The sequence below is a fragment of the Perca flavescens genome, chromosome 2 (genome assembly GCF_004354835.1).
Source record: "Perca flavescens isolate YP-PL-M2 chromosome 2, PFLA_1.0, whole genome shotgun sequence".
Taxonomy (NCBI): Eukaryota; Metazoa; Chordata; class Actinopteri; order Perciformes; family Percidae; genus Perca; species Perca flavescens.
Genome location: NC_041332.1, coordinates 22075793 through 22100316, shown reverse-complemented (window position 1 = coordinate 22100316; position 24524 = coordinate 22075793). Strand labels below are relative to the sequence as shown.

Genomic DNA, 24524 nt, shown 5'->3' with positions numbered 1-24524 from the left:
AAAATAGTCCCACACACAACTCCCCGTTAAATCCACAAATTGTACTTTTTTGTAAGAATTAAACTAAAGACATATAATGTGTTCATTTGTGAACTTTAGAGCTGCTGGTAGACCAAATGTATCACTATTGGACAAAGCCAGGCTAGCTGTTTGCCCCCATTTCCAGCTTTAATGCTAAGCTAAGCGGCTTGCTTTACCTCCATCCTTAACGCACATATATAATCGATTTTCTCATCTAACTCTCTGTAAGAAAGCGGTATTTATTTATGCTTCCCAAAAAAGGCAAAATATTCCTAATGAAAGGGAAACAAATCTGACACAAAAAAGTCCACACATCACGGCACCAACTGTGCTTATCTATTCCTCAGTCAAAGGTCTCTGTTTTCCCCAAAGCATCTTAAGATGTAAGCTAAAGGCTCTGACGCACCAACCCAACGGCCGACCTTCAGCAGAAAAGGCAGTCGGACTGACTGCCTCCCCGAGTTGGTCAAAAAAGTGCCTCGGAACACACCGAAGCGACGCCGACTTGAGCGTACGTTCTGCGCGTGCGCAAGACGTAATATGTCTCCATAACAGCATGCAGCGCTAATCTGTATTGTCGCCCAAAAAAATGAAAACCAGTAGCTGATTGGACGAACACATCACTTGGGTCCAAGGGGCTAAGCTTCGCTTCAGAACTCGAACCTCCTATGGCGCCATTTTGATCACCTCCCGTTAGCATCCCATTGACTCCCATTCATTTTGACGTCACTTTGACAGCGAATAACTTTACATCTGAAGTGTTTAAAGACTCTATTTGTCCGTTGTTTATTTCTAAACAAACACGACAATGTATAAAAGGCTCCATTACCTTTTATCCCATGTTATGGCTCCGTAGCAGACGTTTTTGTAAAAATAGGCTAACGATTGTGTCATGACCACGCGACTTACTGTCGCATAGGAGAGGAATTACCGTATAGTACAGAAGAAGCTCGCAGGCAGTTTGGACTTACATTAGCTGTTTAAGTTTAATTACTAATGTTAACTAGTATTTTAGTTAGCAATAATTAGCCTGTGCCTATGTTATCTCCTTACATATATACCTTCGCTCTACGTCTCTGATTGAAAGATTGGGAATGATTGAGATTTCTCTTGGCACAGCTACCAGAAGACTTACAACTTTCAGACAGGTTGCTCACGTCACATCTACGTCGTCTCTCTCAGTTGGAGGCTGCGCAGTAACGCTCAGTGCTCACTGGAAAAGTGCTTCTAATATCCTTCACTGGTCTCCGTCCAGAGACACGGGGTCTGTTGGTCCATTATATACTGTCTATGCTTGGGTCTGGCTTCTCTAGAATTTCAAAGACAGACCATCATGGTGTCTCGTTCGGAATACAATCTCATATTTTACTAAAATAGTTCACCGAAACGAGTTTCTGAAAACATTTTCAGCGAGAAATAGGCCATGCAATCTGTCTTCATTTCAGATCGACAAAGAAGATTTTCATCCGATTTTGAGACTCTAATCCCGCTCATCCCGCTCATCATTCCCAGGTTAGCACTCCACCAATCAAATTGGTCATTGAGTCCGACTGCCCGCCTTCCGATTCAACATGTCAAATTGGCCCAAATGAAGGCCGACGGCTCCTCCTTCGACTGACGACAGCACGGAACACACCGAACCACTGACCTCGCCAGACTGTCCGACGACCGATAATCGGGTTGGTGTGTCAGGGCCTTAAGGCTGAATGTGAGCCAAAACTCCTCCCGGTGCTGATGGGGGATGTTGTATCTGATGGGCGGTTAGTGCTGGAGTCTGCTTTATATAGACGTACACCTGAAATACCTACTGCAGACATCAATACGCCAATAGGGAGATTAGATAGAGGCCAATACTGAGAGCCCAGTGCAGGGTCGTATATATACAGAGTGTGTGTGTGTGTGTGTGTGTGTGTGTGTGTGTGTGTGTGAGATGCAGGAAGGCCAGCGTTTGAGAGTTAGTTTAAGTGAATGTGTTGTTAGTAGTCTGCAGAGTGTATTTGGCTCTTGAAGTGTGTGTGGTAAAAGGAGAGAATGATCAGGGAGGTAGGGGGGTTGTATATTTCATAGCAGAGGGTATGTGCATACTTGTTTGTGTGTGTGTGTGTGTGTGTGTGTGTGTGTGTGTGTGTGTGTGTGTGTGTGTGTGTGTGTGTGTATGTCAGACATAGTCCAGGAAGACGTCAGCCGTGCTTTGCAGTAAAGGCTGGGTGGGGGCTGTCGTGCTGCAGACTGAGCTGAGCCTCCGTGACGGCGTCCTCTGCTGCTCTGGATGACCTGGAGCGTTGCTCAGTGTCAGGTAGACCTGAAGAACAACACACATTTGTGGTTTATGGAAGTTTTAATGACACTTTAAAAAAAAAAAAAAGACATAGTCCGGCAGTGTACTGAGAAATGTAACAAGCCAAATCACAATGTCATATGTACAGTTATTGCATAAATTCAGTGAGGGGACCTTTAGGCCAACAGGACGCCCTGGCAACCTACTTCTATCAACCAATAAAATGTTCTCAAAATGTCTTCAAGGCTGTTGCTGTAGTTATAAGTAGGATGTATATTAAATCATACACCGGTGATTAAGTATTGCACTTCCATTGAGTTGTGAGACTTGCAAGAGACAAATTAAAACAAATTTGTCAAAATCAATGCAGGCAAGGCCAAGGATCACAAGCAGACATGGCTTTGCATTAGGTTCAGAACCACTGGTCTGTAGTATGGATGACATTTCAAAAATACTGGATCCTACATTTCCCATAATTCAACTTTACAGCGACTTTTGTTAGAACCTCTCTGCCTGATGAATGTCCATTTTCTCTCAAACTTCTTACTCCTGGTTTGTAATGAAGGCTTTCTGTGGTAAATTTGTAATCCCCAAACTCATACTGACTGTGCGTTGCAATACCCATACTAGTATCATATGTCACATGCAGTATGCCAAAAATACCAGGATGTCCTACTACATCCAGTCGCATTTTGTAGTATGCAAGCCAGCATGCTTTACTAGCTATTCTGTCTAATAAAGACAAAAATGACACACAAAAAATCTTTGAAACATAATAAAATAAAAATGTCAGTCATGTCCTGGTACCATCTACTCACATTCCTGGTATTTTCTGACAGCATTAGCTCAGTCCTCTCCACCAGTTTCCTGAAGGAAGGCCTTTTCAAAGGGTCTTGGTTCCAACAAGACAACATCATGTCATACCTACAGAGGTGAGACTGAGATTAGTTTCAACATGAAGGAGGTGTAAATGAACAATAGATCCTAGTGTATTTATCATCAATATAAAAGAGACACAAGTTATAATTAGAGCTGAAACAATTTGCGGATTGAGGATTTGCTGCTTTTGTCTGATTTTTATGTCTTGTTAACTGAATATTTTTAGATTTTGGACTGACAAGAAACAAGAAATTTGATGACGCCACACCTTTTTCAATAATTACTGACATTTTATAGACAAAACGATGAATCGATTACAGTTTTTTTCAATTGCTAAATGACAGTGGGCACAACTGGAGTCACATGTGCAAAACTCTAACTACAGTCTGCACAGCAGCAGTTCATGTGGACCAAACTATAGATCGTTTTTCATTGCTTGAACACAGTTTTCAGAACTCTACACACTTATCCCATGACTTTAACCGCAACGTGCACAACACTGTAGATTTACAGCACTTTGTTCAAATGCTAACACACTGCTGTCAAAACTGTTAACCACACATTCAAAACAGAATAGCCTAGATTTCAGTCTGGTGCCTATCAAACACTGCTGATTGCAATTTTAGCTGAAAGCCTAAGTAGGTGTCTTGTTTTAGACTAGTTAGTGAACATATACGGTATTTATATAGAGAAAGCTCAGAAAGCCTTTTTTTGTATACAAACACGAAATAAGAATGAAACAATTTTACATTATACTGTTTGAGAGAAACAGGTAAAAGAGCAAAGATACCAATATGTCCAGGTAAGATGTCTGAGGTTATATTCACAGCTATAAAAAAAAGTGAAAAACACTATATCTTTACAATAGTAAAACTGCGTTCTTACTGTTTTTCAGAAAGTAATGGCGGTGAAAGCAATAGAAACACCACATTCATTTTTATTTAGAGATGATGCAGACATCCAATGTGATGAAGAAAACTTGCCACATCATGCTGGAGCGAGGCAGGATTAGTCACACTATTCTTTGGTACTGTTACGTATGTACCTTTAGTTTTTTTCCCCAGTAATTCCATAAATTACTAGAGACAAAATACTATATTGAAGAAAACTGCTGATTTTCATTCCTTCTTTTTTACCTTATGTAAAAATTGGAGTGCTATACAATCTATATTTTGTCCTTAAATAAACTATTGAGTAGTGTAAAAGTCACTCAAATTGTTCAAACTGTAAAGATGAAAAAGTTTGTAATTTCTGTATTGGTGTTTGATGCTAGTGTTTTTACTCTCAGTGTGTTCTGAGTGACAGTGTGTGTTATCTCAGTGAGGCTTGTGCATAGTGTTTGGCTGCACTGAGCCTGTTTTGCAGGTGATGTGAACTGTTTAGCTCATGTGACTGTTGGTAGTGCAGACTGTAGTTTGAGTTTTGCACATGTGACTCCAGTTGTGCCCACTGTTGTTAAGCAATCGGAAAAAACTGTAATTGAAAATAAATATTGGCAGATTAATCATTAGTTGCAGTCCTAGTTATAATATTACTAATGAGAACATTCACTCTCACAGACACACACTTACATCTCAATGGGAGCAAACTTGGGCCTGCTCATCCTGTGGCCATCTTGAATCATCCTATAAAATACTGAGCCCACTTGCATCCCGGGATACGGGCTGTTACCTACAACACAGACATATAGGTTGCACACGCTTTGAAACATGTGTGTCATTTGTAACTCATTTTTCCATGGGAAAAAAAAATTCATAAAATGATACTGGTTTCTGGACCTACATTGTACATGTATCACAATCAATATGATTTTGTGCAATTCGCCCAGCTATGTGATGTTGCTGCTTGGGAGAGTCATCGCCTCTAATAAGAACCAAGTCAGCTCAAATGGCTGATAATATTGGCTGAAACAGATGCAACAGCACAGCGCTAACTGAAAATCTTACCCAGAGAGAAGATTTCCCAGAGCAGGATGCCGTAGGACCACACGTCACTCTCAAATGTGTAGACACAGTCAAAAATGCTCTCGGGAGACATCCACTTGACTGGCAGACGAGCCTGCAGGAGCGAGAGCCATCATTACAAAAGCGGTATGGACCAAGTTCCCTTTTTTTTGCTTCCTTAAAACATACAATATCTTTTCTCTAAAGTTTTATTATGGGGTGTTGAAGAGTAATTCTGTCTTGTATTTGTAATACTCAAATACATTCTAAATTTGTTTAATCGATTGCTGTGTTGACAGAAAAATAAACGGCAGCTATTTTTATAACTAATTAATCGTTCATTGTAATTTTTCAAGCAAAAATGTCAAACATTACATTAATACCAGGCACTACATTTGTTTTGTCAGCAAGAAAAAGTGAAAAATGACAGACAGACTCACGTTGCCCCGGAGCACATAGCTGGCGTCAGTGGTGATGTCTCGTGCCAACCCAAAGTCACAGATCTTCGCCACCCTGCCGTGAGTCAGCAGAATGTTTCTGGCTGCAAGATCCCTGTGGATACACTATACACACACACACACACACACACACACACACACACACACACACACACACACACACACACACACACACAGAAATGAGTATTGACATTGTAACCGGTTTCTGCAGTGAATAACGGACACACAGTACACATGTAAAAATGAGGCGGGGCCAGTTCAACTTGTTACAAACCTCACAAACACAAAAGGCAAACTGACAGTGATTTACACAATACATAAATGCCCTAAAACTATATATTAAATCAATGAAATAATAGTGTTAGTACTGCTTGGGGGCAATTACAGTCCAGACAATAATGCATTAATAGTGCCTGATATAATAAAAGCAACAAAAGTGCAGTAAGAGAAACTGAATCAGGAAAACAAGATTGGCTTTTAATTCAATTTTTAAGTGTCTCAGTTGGAGTTTATTTAAGATCGTGAAGAAGCTGGTTCCTTGTGTATGCAGTACATGAGCTACTGTAAATGCAGCTTCAACATAACGTTTAACTTTTGATTGTACGGGCACTATTAGTTGACAGCAATGCACAGGATGTTGGCCCAAAGCCATAACATGATTTATAAACTAGCAGCAGCACTTTTAAATCTCTTTTATCGACTCTATAAATAAGCACACGGTCTGTAAAGCCTTACGTTCTTGGAAGTAATGTATTCCATTCCTTTGGCCACCTGGTAGGAAAAGCTGAGGAGATCTTCGGCGTCCAGAGACAGCTCTTCTACATCAACTGGATAAAGATTACATTGTCAGACTTCTACAGTAGGTGAGTCAGTGTGTATGATAAGAAATGTAGACGGAGAGACCTTCTACCTGACTGGGAAGACCTTTCTTTCTCAGAGGGAAGCATGGGCACATACCCTGGACCAGTCACCTCTCTGCTACACACACACACACACACACACACACACGCACACGCCACACACACACACACACACACACACACACACACACATAAGCATTAAATGATGACAAGGTAACCGTTTTGCAATCACAATTTTAATACACGCACACATACGCACCTTGTTGTAGGCTCTGTTTGGTTTGAGACGTTGCGATGGTAACCATTACCAACTTGGGAGTTTAAAAAGGACTCTCTTTTTCTGCGCAGGAAGTTGAGGAGGTCGCCATAGCAACAGTACTCTGTGATCACCAAAATTGGGCCTGGCAGGATGCAGAGATGAAAAGAAACCTCACTCTCTGATTTTGAAACCATGTGACAGCATATAACAATGAAAAGAGAAACAGAAACCCAATGCTCTAATAATGACCCAATAAGAAGATGGTGTCAGGTGGATACTTTAGGAATTTGTTTTCATATGACTGTTTCAAGGCAGGAAGTGAAGTGCATCCAGACAGATTTGAAAAATATTTGTTTAAAAGCCAAAATCAATATTTATCTATTCAAACATAGTGAACAAATGTGTGTCAATATCTTAAAATTTTTCGTGCGTAAGTGTTCAGCACTTCTTTCCCTAATAACATACTTGTGCATACTTGTCTGGAATCCAATCTAAATGCTGCATTATAGTCAATGTTGATGTCTAGACGGGTAGATTATATTGATCGACTGAATAGTAAATTTGTGACAAGTCAAGCTGCATCAGGTTTTCATATCGGAGCTGGCTGGTACCGACTGTCCAATATCTGATTTTTAATAAGCGGTCAATAGTGGCTGGACAATATTGACTGGACAATATTGACCTCTTAAAACAAAATCAGTCAATAAATATATTTAAACATGCAAATGCAAGCGGCTTATAGTGTCCGCACCCAACAAAATCCAGACCAAAGTTAGCCCAAAATCTCTCACATTTAAATTTCCTAAGAGTGAACTAAGTGTGGTGTGTCCCTGGTGAAGCTGCTCCTCTCACCTCCGACAGTGCAGGCCCCCAGGAGGTTAACAATGTTCACGTGGTTTCCAAGGTAACTGAGCACCTTCAGCTCTGACATCAGTGCCTCCTTCTCCGTAGCATGAGCGTTGGCTGCGATGACATCATCAGGACATTTATAACCTCTTTTACAGCGTCTTATGTTGCTACAACACGCCAACTGTGTCCGAAATCACTCCCTATTTACTATGTTTACTATATCTGTTGTCCACCGTTTTATGTGAGTGTCCAAGTAATTTAAGTAATATATAAGTAATATAAATGTTATTTTCCCTATTTATAGAAATGTATACCATCTAGCCAATAATGAATTATTATGGTTATGATGCTGTTAATGACAATGCTAGTTATACCAAAAAAAGACATTGCCGCATTATAATGCACTAACCCAATATTCACCCAATATATCCTTGATAGAGACATCTATTGTTATTAGTTATATAAAAAAAAATTATCTTTAGACTATATGTTGTTTCATTTCTATCATTACTACTTAGAGCCCTGTCTTTTACTGCATTATCTTTGATTGATGTTCACTTGTATAGTCTATTTAGGAGAATTATCTGTAAATAAAAACAGCAAAATAAAAATGTTACTCGAAAAATGCAAAAGAGTTGGGGGACCTTTACCAGCCCTGAGTACTGTATGTCTTATGACGATGTCTGCAGACATCCGTACCTCATACGTACATGGGTTAGAAGTTAGCCTTCATGACTCTCTATCATTCTGCCAGACAGCCCTTCTAACATGTGGTTAACAGTGTGAAAGGGTCGTTTTTACCCAAACCATGATCTTTTCCTAAGCCTAACCTAACCCAAACTGTGACTGAAAACTGAAAATAATAAAAAAGAAGTTTGCACATCACTCGCTACTGCTTGTAAAGCTTAAATGCTGTGATCATCATCAGGTCAACTACACGTGTACTGCTTCATTCACAAAACAAGCACTGGGGGACTCTAGTATTAATATTAAGACAAGGTTATGTAGTTATACAGGGAATAAGGAACGAGAGAACAAGGAGTGGTTTTGGACACAGCCACAGAAAAAGAGATAAAAAAACACATGCTTACGTTTGAGCATCTTAACAGCGACGGTTGTAATGGTATCTGCAGAGCAGAGTCCATATGCTGTGGCCCTAACTACCTTTCCAAAAGCCCCAGAGCCCAACGTTTTACCTGTGAAAACACACACACACACACACACACACACACACACACACACACACACAGACATGATTTAAGGCATTTAAATGTGTTGCTAATACTCTGCTTTGAATAATATCTGTCATACATTTTTTTCAGAGAAACGTTTACAAACATACTTCAAATTACATCTTTTCCTTTTTTCAACAGATGAATGAGAAAACAATCTTCTACTGCACAGTGAAGCTCAAACAGCCAAGGGAAATAACAATAAGAAAGTGGAGGGGGGCTTTAAATGAAGACACAATAATCACCACACTTGCATCATGCCCTGTAGATGTGCTTTCTCACAAATGTAAACAGTATATATAGCTACACAAACATGGCCGCCGTCATACCAAAACGTAGTTTCTGTCGAGGAAACTCCCATTTGGAGTCATATGGCAGCTGGGTGGGGTCAATATATATGTAGTTGTTGCCATGGATGCTCTCAATGACCTTCCACTGGATCTGGAACTTTGGTTTCTGTTAAAGTTTTGAAATGAAAGAGGGCATTTAAACAGAGAGTAACTCTGTTCAATTTTATATTACTCAATGCACTTTAGTTGTCAGCCCATGTCAAGACTGATGATCTCACTGCAAATTCATGAGCTACTTCTCAAGGAGTCTGACTCATCTTAGTGCAATAATAGCAGCATGTTGTGGGGGGCACATTACGGTTATGGCTTGATCAGAGTGTCAAAAAGCCTTTAATCACAGCATGTTTGTACTCTGAATGGTTGATTGATTCATTTCAAATTGATTAAGACACATTCATAACGATTACAGTTTTTTTCGATTGCTAAACGACAGTGGGCACAACTGGAATCACATGTGCAAAACTCTAACTACAGTCTGCACAGCAGCAGTTCGTGTGGACCAAACTCTAGTTTGTTTTTCATTGCTTGAACACAGTTTTCAGAACTTTTATTTAGAAAACTTGCCACATCATGCTGGAGCGAGGCAGGATTAGTCACACTATTCTTTGGTACTGTTACGTATGTACCTTTTAGTTTTTTTTCCCCAGTAATTCCATAAATTACTAGAGACAAAATACTTTAAACTGAAAAACTGCAGATTTTCATTCCTTCTTGTTTACCTTATGTAAAAATTGGTATGCTATACAATCTATATTTTGTCCTTAAATAAACTATTGAGTAGTGTAAAAGTCACTCAAATTTTTCAAACTGTAAAGATGAAAAAGTTTGTTATTTCTGTATTGGTGTTTAACGGTAGTGTTTTTACCCTAGTGTGTACTGAGTGACAATGTGGTTATCTCATTGAGGCTTGTGCAAAGTGTTTGGCTGGTAGTGCAGACTGTAGTTTGAGTTTTGCACATGTGACTCCAGTTGTGCCCACTGTTGTTTAGCAATCGGAAAAAACTGTAAAAGGACGTACTTCTACTCTTATCTGTTGAATATCATAACCAAATGCAGTAAGAAAACTAGTCTGATCTCAGAAAGATGCTTCTAACTTTTACGTACAATAAGATGAATTTATTTTTCCGTGATGCAAACTGCATATCAATGGTGGTAGACAAACTTGACTTCACATTGAAGTCTTTTAATTTCAAACAGGGTTCGAATGGCTGTGATGGCGATAGATTTATGTGATTTACGAGAGATTTTTGACCCTACTCCCACCAGATTAATTAATTCAATTGCAGTAATGGTATTGCAATGTATGATTTATTTCCCATCTTACCTGCATATATTTATAGAGCAGCACCACTAGAGTGAGGCAGAGGAAGACGCCAGTGGCCACCATGCCAGTTAGAAGAGGAGTGAAGAGTCTATGGGGGACGATGCGTTCTGAGAAGAAACAAACAGTGGTGTTTATTTATGTGACAAGTATAAGTGATTCTACACTATATCATCCCAGCCTGCATAATCAGCATACACTAATCTTATTCCATCTGCACCCAATAACCACACAACTGGCCTCTGCTGCAGGGTCAATGTGTGTGTGTGTGTGTGTGTGTGTGTGTGTTTTTGTGAGGTTTGTAACAAGTTGAACTGACCCTGCCTCAATTTTACATGTGTCAGTTATTCACTGCAGAAACCAGTTACAATGTCAAAACTCATTTCTGTGTATGTGTATGTGTGTGTGTGTGTGTGTGTGTGTGTGTGTGTGTGTGTGTGTGTGTGTGTGTGTGTGTGTGTTTGTGTGTGTGCGTGCGTGTGTGTTTGTGAGGTTTGTAACAAGTTGAACTGGCCCTGCCTCATTTTTACATGTGTCAGTTATTCACTGCAGAAACCGGTTACAATGTCAATACTCATTTCTGTGTATGTGTATGTGTATGTGTATGTGTGTGTGTGTGTGTGTGTGTGTGTGTGTGTGTGTGTGTGTGTGTGTGTGTGTGTGTGTGTGTGTGCGTGCGTGTGTGTTTGTGAGGTTTGTAACAAGTTGAACCGGCCCTGCCTCATTTTTACATGTGTACTGTGCGTCAGTTATTCACTGCAGAAACCAGTTACAATGTCAATGCTCATTTCTGTGTATGTGTATGTGTGTGTGTGTGTGTGTGTGTGTGTGTGTGTGTGTGTGTGTGTGTGTGTGTGTGTGTGTGTGTGTGCGTGTGCGTGTGTGTTGTACCACTGATGGAGAACAGCGTGTAGGCCTCTTCCCCCACCGTACTCGCTACACACTCCAGGGTGTGATAGTGTGCGTGCTCCTTGCTCACATTCAGTCGGCTCACTACCTCGCTCCTACCGAAGGTAGACTCTGTCACCATGGAAACATCCGTAGTCTCCCATTGGGTGGCGTTGGGCAGGTGTGAGCACCTGTTGAGGGGTTATAAAGTTGTTGAAGGTTACATTTTCCTCTCTTAGTTCTACGTCAGAGCAAGTTTTAGCACAATGATAAGATTATCGCAACTATGGCCATTCTCAGCTTCTGTACTACTTATTTTGGCAATAAATCAATTCATGTTTTAGCTTATAAAATGTCAAAAATAAGTCAAATACCGATTTTACCAGAGCTCTAATTGTTTTAAAATGCTTATATTGTCTTGATCAACAATACAAATCCAGCTGGCTGATTTGTCTGAATATTACTGAGACTATGAGAGGACATAAACTAACTTCTTTAGCTCCCATGAGCCTCTCCTGCTCTCAGAGGAACTGCTAGACAAAACAACAGAAGGTGTTGGAGATTATTGTGTGTAAAATGATCTAGAAGTCACACTGCTGTCCGATTACAGTTTTTAATATGAGCAGGATAAAAACCAAGGAGTCCCTAGTTTTTAATTTGATAGGTAAATTTAAATGCATAAAACGTAATTTCTTATTCCTATATCTTATTGTTTATATTACAAAATTGAAATGAAACTGAACGGAATTAACTATGAAAATTGAAGCTAATAAAAAAATCTAAATTTGTGAATAAAGTCTATCAGTCTCTCCATAGATAAATAAAATAAGGAAACAGTGCTGCTGGTGGAACAGCAAGATGAAACATTAAATATGTCAATGGTCCACATCCAGATCATGATAATACACTTGCTGTGTCTTATTCCAATGTAAGCAATCTCATAAAATAAACAATAAAGTCACACAAACACAATTTGGATGAAAATATTGCAATACATTTTAGGAATACCTTGTGTGGGGCAGCTCACAGAAGTACCAGCTTATTTTAGGGACTGGGTAACCAGCGGCAATGCACCGGACCTGTCCATCAACAGGGCCTTCCTGGGCGATGATAACCGGCTTGCCTTGTAGAGAAAAGGTGAACAGATTGATAGAAAAGAGACACGTAACAACACACTGTGGGAGACCTTTAAGGCTTATATACGGGGACAAGTTATGTCTTTTGTATCCTACTTTAAGAAGTACGAGCAAGCAAAATTAAGAGAAATATCAGACAATATCCAAAGACTTGACATTCAATATTCTGCCAATCCCTCTGCTGTACTTTATAAAAAGCGGCTCCAGCTTCAATCTGAATATAATTTATTATCAACGGGTAAGATCGAGAGGCAAGTCCTGCAGACGAAACAGCAATTTTTTTAACAGGGGGACCAGGCGGGCAGACTGCTTGCATATCACGCTCGAGCGGCCAGTGCTTCTAGACTAGTCCCTAGCATTAAATCTCCTTCAGGAGACATTTCGACAGATCCTACAGTAATTGGCAACACGTTTTCTGTTTATTTTGTCAACCTTTAGTCTTCTGAGTCCTCCTCTCAAGACTGGGAAGGTCCTAACCCCCTTGATCATATAATATATCCCCCGGTTAATGAAGAGCTTGCTGCTACTGTTGGTGCACCCTTAACTGTTTCTGAAATAAAAGAAGCTATTAAATCCTTACAAAGTAACAAATCGCCCGGACCTGATGGCTACACTACAAAATTTTACAAAGCTTTTTCTTCTGTACTTGCCCCTTACTTGGTCAGAGTTTTCAATGAAGCGGTATTGAAGGGTCACCTACCATCCATGTTGTCGGAGGCCTCTATTTCTTTATTGTTAAAAAAGGACAAAGACCCTCTTCTTTGTAGCAGTTACAGGCCTATTTCACTATTGAACGTAGACTTCAAGATTTTAGCTAAAGCTCTGGCCTGCCGCCTTGAAAAAATCATGCCAGCTCTGATAGACCCTGACTGGTTTTATTTCAGGAAGGCACTCCTTTTCAAATACAGGAGGTTGCTTAATATAATCTTTTCTCCTCCCACCAATTCGCCAGAAATTGTCCTCTCTCTCTGGACGCTGAAAAAGCTTTGTGTTGAATGGAATTATCTGTTTTATATACTTAATAAATTTGGTCTCAGCCCTGATTTTATAGCTTGGATTAGGATCCTTTACACCTCCCCTGTTGCTTCAATCAATGTTAATAATAATAATAATATTTCAAATCCTGCATCCTCTCTCCCTGTAATTTTCGGCATTTTAGAGAGATTTGGGAAATACTCCGGTTACAAGCTAAACCTCGGTAAAAGTGAGTACCTCCCAATTAATCCCCCTGCTGAGCAGCTTCCTCAAGATCTCTTTCCTGCTAAAAGGGCTATTGAAGGTTTTAAATATCTGGGAATCCTTGTCAGCAACTCATTCCAAGAACTATTTGGCAAAAATGTCAGCCCGCTTTTAAATCGGTGTAAATCAGATTTTGCTAGATGGTCCTCCCTCCCTCTTTCACTAGTGGGGCGGGTCAACCTGGTGAAAATGGTAGTACTGCCCAAGTTTCTTTATGCCTTCCAACACATTCCCATACTTATAAGTAAGTCCTTTTTCTCTTCCCTAGACCAGTTAACACACGCTTTTTTATGGTGCGGTGGGTGTGCGCGCATTAGGAGAACAGTTCTCCAGCTCCCTAGCTCTAAGGGAGGACTAGCTTTGCCAAACCTTCATCACTACTACTGGGCCTGCAACATTAGTAGACTTACATTCTGGAACACAAATAAAGTTCAGAGCACTCTGCCTCAGTGGGCCCATATAGAAACTTCCTCCTCGCATTTCTCGCTTTGGTCGGTGGTCTGCTCCCAACTGCCACCTCCAATTAATCAATTCCTCTCGAATCCAATAGTGAGAAACACACTTAAAGTCTGGAATCAGTTTAGGAGACAGTTTGGCCTACATACTTCATCAGATCTGGCTCCAGTCCTTCATAACCATTCCTTTCTTCCTTCTTGCTCGGACCCAGCTTTCCAGATCTGGTCAAACAAGGGTCTGCTGACTATCAACGACCTTCATGCTGATGGCGTTTTCTATTCTTTTTCAGATTTATCAGCAAAGTTTGACCTTCCAAATAGCCACCTATTCCGCTACTTTCAAATTCAACACTATGTACTTTCTCAATCGCCTTACTTTCCTAACCAACCTCCAGGTTCTATGATTGATAAACATCACAGAACTCAAGTCAATGGGGCCTCGTATCTACAATTTATAACAGGGGTCGGCAACGTTAGGCACGCGTGCCACCATGGACACGCGGCCCCTTAACCAATGGCACCCAGGCAGTCCGGCACACGTGGGTGCTCAGTATTTTTCGGTATCGGCACCTATGAGGTCAGCAACTGTGAACGTTGTAATTTGGCATGCGGATGAGAGAGTGCTTCAGCATTTCAACCATGATTTCAACACATCAATAACTCTCTTGCACACATATTGCCAGCGTGCCATTGGTTAAGGTGCCGCGTGCCCTTGGTGGCACGCGTGCCTAAGGTTGCCGACCCCTGCCCTAAGGACTATTTGGAGTCAGGAACTTGGTGTCACTTTAGCAGATGAGCAATGGGAACAGATATTAGACCGTGTACACTCCTCTTCGATATGCGCAAGACACAGCCTTATACAGTGCAAGATTCTACACAGAGCTCACCTTACAAACGCAAGATTAGCTAGAATATACCCCGATAAAACTGATAAGTGCAAAAGGTGTAATCAATCGCCTGCCGACTACATGCACATGTTTTTGCTCTGTCCCAAGTTATCAGCTTTCTGGTCTGTAGTATTTGGTACAATTAGCACAGCCCTAGACAAACCTGTACACCTCAACCCCCTCTCCGCCCTCTTCGGAATCTCTCCCTCACTCATCACGTCCAAAACCGCAAAGCAGGTGATTGCATTTACCACACTTCTCGCTAGGAGGCTCATCCTTCTTAAATGGACTCAATCCTCCCCTCCTCCACATACAGTAACAAATGGATTGTTGAGGTATTGCAATGTGTAAGGCTTGAAAAGATCAGGTATTCTTTAACAGGCTCCCTTAAGACATTCCGTAAACTCTGGCATCCCTTTTTAGTCCATGTCAACACATTAGATATCAATGAAGAAACTAATAGAAACTAACCTGTCTTAACTGAGCCCTGAGCCAATCCCCTCCCTCCCTTCTTGTATAATTATTTTTTATGTTTTTTTTTATTTATTTAATTTATTTTTATTTTTGTGATTTGACTATTCTGTCTCTTTGTCCTGGTGTGTGTGTATGGGTGTGTTTGTGTGTGAGTGCTGGGTTCTCGTTTTCTTTTTTGTGGGTGGACTATATAGGGACCTGAAGACAGGTGTGTGGAAGGTCCAGTGAATGGGTGTGAAGCTCCTTTTTGTTATCACTCATCTGTACATCACTTTGTTTATGCAAATGTTGCTAACTGGGAAAAACAATAAAGAGATTGGGAAAAAAAAAAGAAAAGAGACACGTATATTTAACTTAAAAACATATAGATACAAAGGAACTTGAGTGCAATGTAACAATAGTGAGAGCAACTTACTGATGACGTAGACGTGGAATGAATGCTCCTCAGATGCATCCTCGTGGCTGGCTGAGAACTTATAGATCCCGCCCTCCGAGCCGAGGACCCTCACTAGTCTGAGCTTGCTGATGAGTCTGATAAAACAAACATACGTTCTCTGCATGTGGACATGCATGTGTACTCACAGTGAACTACATACTGTAAACTTACTTTACCTGTATTTGTGGCGGTGGATGGTGATAACGTGCTCTGTGGTGTTGAGGATCTGTATGCCGTTGTAAGACCAGAACATGGAGCTGGGTGCAGGATAGGCATCAAATTCTACTCTGAGGCCCAGGCTCTCCCCCTCTTTAACATCAGCCTGGACTGGACCTGGGGGGCCTAAAATGGTGATGAACCCCTGATCTGGAGGACATCAGAAACATACATAACTGTAGTCCATCTATGTGCCGTGGTAGTAGTGTTGCAAATAAGCAAAGGTTATACTGTAAATGCTATATGTCATCAGTGTATTCAGTAAGTATTCAATATCTGCACTGAAATAAACATATACAGTGGGGGAAATAAGTATTTGACCCCTTGCTGATTTTGCAGGTTTGCCCACTTACAAAGAATGCAAAAATCTACAATTGTAATCATATGTACATTCTAACAGTGAAAGACAGAATCCCAAAGAAAATTCCAGAAAATCACATCATATGAATTTATTAAAATTGATAACCATCTGATGAGGAAAAACAAGTATTTGACCCCCTGGACAAACAGCAAGTATTCTGGCTCCTACAAGCCAGTTAGTCTTTCTTTAAGACACAGCCCCAATCCGAACCAATTATCTACATCAAATACACCTGCCTCACCTCGTTACCTGTATAAAAGACACCTGTCAACACCCAAACAACCAGCATCCAACATCACCACCATGGGCAAGACCAAAGAGCTTTCTCTGGGACATCAGGGACAAGATTGTTGATCTGCACAAGGCTGGGATGGGCTACAAGAGAAATCGAAAGCAACTTGGAGAGAAAAGATCAACTGTCGGTGCAGTTATCAGGAAATGGAAGAAGCACCACACCACGCCAACCTCCCTCGGTCTGGGCCTCCACACAAGATCTTGCCTCGTGGGGTGTCCCTGATCATGCGAACGGTGAGGAATCATCCCAAAACCACAAGGGGGGAACTGATGAATCAACTGAAGGCAGCTGGGACCACAGTTACAAAAGAAACGGTTGGTAACACACTACACCGTCATGGATTGAAATCCTGCAGCGCACGCAAGGTCCCCCTGCTCAAGAAGAAACATGTACAGGCCCGCATGAAGTTCGCCATTCACCACCTGGACGACTCAGAAGAGGCCTGGAAGAAGGTGATGTGGTCAGATGAGACCAAAATAGAACTTTTTGGCCTCAACTCAACTCGTCGTGTTTGGAGGGCAAAGAACACCGAGTACAACCCAAAGAACACCATCCCCACCGTCAAGCATGGTGGTGGCAACATCATGCTTTGGGGGTGCTTTTCAGCCAAGGGGACGGGACAACTCCATCGTATTGAGGGGAGGATGGACGGGGCCATGTATCGTGGAATTCTTGACCGACATCTCCTTCCCTCAGTGAGAGAGCTGAAGATGGGTCGAGGATGGGTGTTTCAGCACGACAACGACCCTAAGCACACCGCCAAAGCAACAAAAGAGCTGGCTGAAGAAGCACATCAAGGTTCTGGAGTGGCCTAGCCAGTCTCCAGACCTGAATCCGATTGAAAATCTTTGGAGGGAGCTTAATATTCGAGTTGCCAGGCGACAACCTCGGAACCTGAATGATTTGGAGGCTGTCTGCAGGGAGGAGTGGGCCAACATCCCTGCCGAAATGTGCACAAACCTTGTCACCAACTATAAAAACCGTTTGACATCTGTGCTGGCCAATAATGGCTTTTCTACAAAATATTAACATGCTGTTTGTCCAGGGGGTCAAATACTTGTTTTTCCTCATCAGATGGTTATCAATTTTAATAAATTCATATGATGTGATTTTCTGGAATTTTCTTTGGGATTCTGTCTTTCACTGTTAGAATGTAGATATGATTACAATTGTAGATTTTTGCATTCTTTGTAAGTGGGCAAACCTGCAAAATCAGCAAGGGGTCAAATACTTATTTCCCCCACTGTAGTTAATATATCATTTGATGTTTAATGCCTTGCAGATACCTCCTTGTGTTTCTAAAACCTGCTGTCTACCTTCATTTCAGTTAGTGATTTCCTAAATCTTCCAAAATGCCCGATGAAAATGTGCCTTAACCTTTTTCCACCAATCTGTAGATAAGTATGCAGGTAAGAGCAACAATGTTGTTGAGCATTTGAGTAAACCATGGCAAAAGTCTACCCAAGATACATATTTTACCGTTACATTACATTATTATTACATGTCATTTAGCTGACGCTTTTATCCAAAGCAACTTACAATTGCTATACTGTATGTCAGAGGTTGCACACCCCTGGAGTAACTAGGGGTTAAGTGTCTTGCTTAAGGACACGTTGGTTGATGTACCACAGTGGGAATCAAACCCAGATCTCCCAAACCAAAGCCATGTGTAACATCTACTGCGCCATCACCACCTCCCACCCCCGTTATTTATTCAGGGACGTTTCACTGAGAGCCAAGCTCTCTTTTGGCACCTGGACGCAACCACAGTCTGATCTGCCATCCACTGGGAAGCTCCCGTTGGATGTTAAGGGTCTTGCTTGAATGCAATTTTCCACCCAGATTCCTCTCCAGTTTTTAACAATGGTTAGAGCCAGTTGGTACCGTTGGGTGTGTCTGTACTGACTGCCTGTAGGCACCGATGCATGCACGAAAACCAGTAAACTATCTTTAACACTCACCTCGGACATCAAGCTGCACTGCTGTGGCACTGGTGCCTCTCTCGTTCTGGACGTGGCAGCGGTAAGTGCCCGAGTCTGATTGGTTGACAGCTGTGATCAAGAGTGAGGTGGCACGCTGGTAACCGCGGGCACCGGACAGGATGTGGGAGGTTTGGGATTTATTGGGATGCTGCAGGGCATCAGGGGCAAAGGTGAGCAGTGTGCAACGTCACACAGATCCACTGTTTTCAAGGTGTCATGCTTCAGATAGGTCAATCTTTTGGTGTGTGAGTGAGTGTACACACAGATGTGTTTTAATATTTATCTCAAGCAGATAACTTAACATAAAAATCCTGGCAGTAGCCAAAAAAATACTCCTGCCAACAATCAAACTTAATATAATGGTCAGAATATTTAAAGAAATTACAATATGTCACATATTTCACATTACTCATTAAACTATTCAATTACATTTTATGTAAAGTATATCTCCTAAAATGTTTCAAAGCCTTCTCTGCTCTGCCAGATATTATTTATATACTATCATTTGCTTAAAATTGGTTATATTATTAAAGCATTGTAAGAAGTTTAAGAATCAGTCTTACAAACCCCAAAATGTGTAAAATGTAAACTCCTTTTTGTGTCATTAACCCCCTAATTCCCATAAATATTACTAAGGATATGACTTCAGTGTCATCTATGGTAGCTATAGCCCTGGAAAAGTAAATGTCTGGCTGTTTCTTGGTTTAGTAAGGGTAAATGTCCTTTAAAGAAAGCCAGTCAGCCAGATGGAAAGATGCCAGAGTTTCGCAACCTGACAGTCAGTTGCTCGGTCATAGAGACAGGAGAAGCCAGTTAATCCCTTTATCAATCTCACCGCTGTTGAAGGGAAATTCCACTTGACACTAAAGTCTGGGTTGATGTTGACAGAGCTACAGGTAATCTCAAACTGCTCTCCTTTCCTCAGAATAACGGGGTCTTTCCGGGACAGTGTGATCACTGGAGGAACCTCCGGCACTGGATCAAGAGATGCAAAAACAATTATCATGACTGAGCTCATGTACACTCACTATTGGTTGCATGTCTGATATTATTTTATATGTATTCTATCATAAAAGACCCTTTAGGGTGCGTGACTCCTGTTTGCCTATGCAGACACTTAATTTACAACATTAAATGCCTGCTGACGTCACTTCAGTGGCTGTGTTTGATGAAGACTGCATCAACTGACTGAAATAAAAGTATTTACCCCAAACGTTACATTACAATTGCTATATATCAGAGGTCGCACACCTCTGGAGCAACTAGGGGTTAAGTGTCTTGCTCGGGGACACATTGGTTGATGTATTGCAGTGGGAAAAGAACCCGGATATCCCACACCAAACATATGGGTCATATCCATTGTGCCATCACCACCCACAAACAAACACAGCCTTCATGCACAGTTACAAAGCTTTGTTCAGTGTGGGACTCTAATCCCTCTGCTCCTCCCTCCCTCACATCTCTTTTTTTCTCACTGTCTCTCTATCATTCATAAGGACACTACGCCCCAGCTCCTCCCAGCTCGTCGTGGTTTAGACTTATTTTCACTGCAGACCAGACTGAAAATGCTGATTCAGTGCAGGGATGAATCGAACATGATCAGTTTCCACTGACGTACACTTAAAAAAGCTTTTATGGTACATTGTCTATTAATATAGCTCATAAGAAAAATTATGAGCTTATCGTATTTTGCCAAAACACATCTACAATGTGGATAGTTGCTGTGACTACCACTGACCTCTGCCAGGATACATTATGGTCTCTTATGTTATTTGTAGCCATGCTAGCAGCTCTGCTGGTATACTAGGCCACCACTTTGGTACAGAATAAAATATCTTAACAACTGTTAATGGTCCCCAGAGGATGAATCCTACTGACTTTGATGACTAATTTTGAAATTGCCCAATATTTTGTTTCATAACCAAACAAATTCCATTCTTTCCTCTTTACTTTGTGTATACTGCTAATTTAGTCTTGTTATCATTTGTCTATGAATCACAGGTCTAGCACTACAAAGCAACTACTCTTTCGCAGAGTTCTACTGTGCAATAAACATCAAGAAGCCAACTTCACACATGATTTTCCCTTTCTTAACTCATGATGTGTCTTCTGATAACGGCAGAAGATATCCTATTAACAATTAGGCTATATGTCGACTACTTCTTCCTCATATTGATCAGCAATTTTTTTTGACACAAATATTGGGACATTTATTTACGTTATGGTTCCCCAAGGTATTAGCAAAGGCAAATGCTTTGGCTTTACCTTCCACTGACTAGTTACTGGACTACAAGAGGGTTAACTTGATTATCCCTTTTACAAGCTAGTGACTTTTACTTGACTTTGTAGATCAGCATTGAGATAATTTCTGTCAAGATGATAGGAGTGCCTCCCTTACTACTTTCCTGTCAACAGCTGCACACACAGCATTCACTTTTTCCTCTATTTACCCTTTTAGTTTAATTATCGCCCAAATGACAAATCTAGTAAAGCTATGCCACATGGAGAACCATTAAACACTGATATGAAACCCTTATACCGACATGAACTTGTAAACAAGAATACTACAAATCGCCCTTGTCCATCATATCTCTCACTTACCAAGTCGTACATCCACAGTGTATTGGCTCGACTTCACTTTGACTCCAGCGAGCTGTCCTACGCATACGAAACAGCCATCATATTCCTTTCTCACATTGCTGATGATGACACCTCGCTGGAGGTTGCTGTGGTAACTCATACTGGAGGGCAAAGGTTGTCCATCGCAGCTCTCCAATGCCACGAGGGTGACATCGGGGTCGGTCACGAGACAGGGGATGGTGCAGTTCTCACCTGAACGCACCAGGATGTTGTTCACTATGGTGCGCTGGAAGACATTCTGGGGGTCTGAGGAGATGCAAGGGATTGGATTGACAGATGTTATTAGAGGGATACACATATGCCTCCCCCCCCACACACACACACACACCTCAAACACCCACCTTTCACATATACATAGATGGAGCTGTGTTCCTGTGTGCTGTTGTTGACACACACATAACGACCCATGTGGTAGGCCTGCGCTGCTGACACCTTGACATAAGCCACTCCACCCTCCTCCACCTCTCCCTCCAGCCTGCGAGCCCTCTCCCACTGCCACCTCAACTTGGACGGGGCACCAGACGTCGTGGCATTGTCCCGGCAACGCAGCTCCAGCTTTCCTGTCTTGGGAACTACTATGTAAGGCCCGTTGGGGGAGATGACTGGCTGGCACCTAACTGAAACAGAGCACATATAATATGATTGACGTATGGTGGACCTGCTTTTTTGAAGGCTGTATAGCCATCAGTAAAGAAAAAAACTAAATAAAAACAAACTGCTGCTTTTAGTAACACTGATAAATTACCAGCTCTGGTAAGAAATGCAAGAAAGAGATATAAATCTATTAAAAGAACAAAAACAGGACAGAGCAACTAAAGATTAGCCTACTTTTATTACCGATTAGTATTCAGATTAATGTGTTGATTAATCCATTAATTGTCTAGTCTATAAGATGTCAGAACATTGTGAAAAATTATCACCACAATTTCTTAAAACCAAAGACGTTCATAATGTGTGACGTCAAATGGAATCTTATGATTGGCACAGAGCCCCTTAAGACACAAACCACCATGGCTCTATTGAACAATCAATAATTATGTGCTGTCTACACGCTGAGTAATCATGCATTAAGGCCCCTAAATTCATTCCCTTAAGATGAGTAAAAGAAACTATAAAATTCTATCCTCAGTTTAACCCCCCCAAAGCCGACCCCCTCCAACTTTTCTTTTCTTTTCAGATTTCTACGATAGGCGCCCTTTGAAGTACAGGCTCTTAATGTGACTGTTGTGCCTTCAGGCAGCAGGGCTGAGAAAGAAAGAAGGAGAAGCATGTGGATGCAAATAGGCTCTCCTTCAAAAAATGCCAATATCTGTGTGTTTGCAGGCTGTACGTGCATGTTTTATACCAGATATCTGTTAGAAGTGGTGCTCTGTAGTTGGTGTTTAGGGTAAGCGAAAGGTTTAAACGAATCCTGAGGCTGATATATGACTAAAAACAAAGCTATCATCACAGCAGTCAGCATGTCAAGATGCTGCTGGGTGTGCTTGTGTGTTTTTGTTAAAAGATGCGTTTCTGGCTATTCTTTGTTCGTTCTTCTGCCGTGCTAAAGTCGCACAACCTAATCCCTTTTATTTTGGGGCGATAAATAATGAATCGTCCTCAAACAGTGGTCGGAACTCACAGGTCACATAGCCTACACAGGTGTCACACACACACACACACACACACACACACACACACACACACACACACACACACACACACACACACACACACACACACACACACACACACACACACACACACACACACACACACACACACACACACACACACACACACACCTGTTGCCTGGCCCACACAGGCCACACAGTTACGCAAATGATGGATGTGATCTGCAAACATGAGCTGACAGGTTCATCACACTGCATCGTCAAACGCCACTTGTGTGTAGGCTATAACGTCAAACTCGTTTCCAGAAGCAATGTGGAGACAGTAGTCTATTAAATACGCTCTTCGTATCCGGAACACGTAAGATGAGCTACACTAAACACCCGCAATGATACAGCTTGTCTCGGCTGTTCACACCTTAGTCTAATTAAGATGGGCGACAAGACCTTAAATAGTGACACTAAAACTACGTGGGGCAATAATTTGTAGACAGAACAGTACTTCAGTGATCTGAAAAGACAGAGTCTACAAATGCGAGAAAGAATAGGGAATATCGATACGCATAAAGTAGGCTACAATACGATTATTAACTCTTTACTAAAGGCATCCCATGTCCTTTGGAATATGATGACATTGCAATATAATAATTTATGAAAATATTGTGAGGTGAAGAGATAAAATGAGGTCACTAAAGTAATTATTAAGAACACAGACACACTATGAGTCACTAAAGCAAATTTGAAGCAACATTTCAATGGTTTTCTTACCTGTTAGTGGCAGCAAAACAAAATGTGAGACAAAAACAACCCAGTGGCATCTCATGATTGTGCGGGGTTGAAGCTTTTTACTCTACTCCATGCGTTTCAAGTGCAGGAATAACCCTGTAAAAACACCAGATCCGATCCACCGTAACAACACAGCTAGAGCAGCAGGTCTCTCCACTGTAGTTTATGGGCGCACAGACACAATGATCCTGTAGACTGCCCCTGATGGATTTCACTGGAGCTTAAAGACACAGTGCAGCGCCTCTCCTCCCTGCTCTGGATCCCTGCCACTCCTTTCTATCCCGCATTGGCTGGAGACCGGCCAAGGTGATTACTGGAAGAAAAAAAAAACACACACACACACACACACACACACACACACACACACACACACACACACACACACACACACACACACACACACACACACACACGGCTCTTTACCGTTTCTTACAGTCTTTATGATTGAAATACGTCAACAACAAAAAACTCTCCAGTAATGGAAGAGCTGGCTGATATACAAAAATTTATATTTTCAATATGATGACTGCAATGTTTATCTCAGACATAAATATAGGATCATTATGGTGACGGCCTCTTCACACACTTCTTGGTCTGCTGTGATGAGGACAGCTCTCACTTGGCAGGAGTTTCCCTACAGAATCCCATTCAGTTTGTAATGCACTTCAG

General features: G+C 41.4%; 1 protein-coding gene across 2 annotated transcripts; it reads right to left on the bottom strand.

The window, feature by feature from the left end:
• Window positions 1–2166: 2166 nt before the first annotated feature.
• On the bottom strand, window positions 2167–23999 carry kitb (KIT proto-oncogene, receptor tyrosine kinase b). Of its 2 annotated transcripts, none has more exons than XM_028600245.1 (21): window positions 23838–23999; window positions 21801–22076; window positions 21421–21705; window positions 19655–19794; window positions 18799–18967; window positions 16142–16331; window positions 15945–16060; window positions 12347–12461; window positions 11342–11529; window positions 10454–10560; window positions 9109–9235; window positions 8639–8743; window positions 7551–7661; window positions 6699–6840; window positions 6490–6557; window positions 6315–6406; window positions 5562–5684; window positions 5125–5236; window positions 4750–4849; window positions 3118–3223; window positions 2167–2323 (listed from the first exon to the last, which is right to left on the bottom strand). In XM_028600245.1, exons 1-21 carry the CDS (start codon window positions 23890–23892, stop codon window positions 2180–2182), a joined length of 2871 nt encoding a protein of 956 aa, XP_028456046.1. In that variant the 5' UTR covers window positions 23893–23999; the 3' UTR covers window positions 2167–2179. The 2 variants fall into 2 exon arrangements, with proteins under 2 accessions (XP_028456046.1, XP_028456053.1); XM_028600252.1 differs by having other exon boundaries at window positions 6490–6554.
• Window positions 24000–24524: the final 525 nt, after the last annotated feature.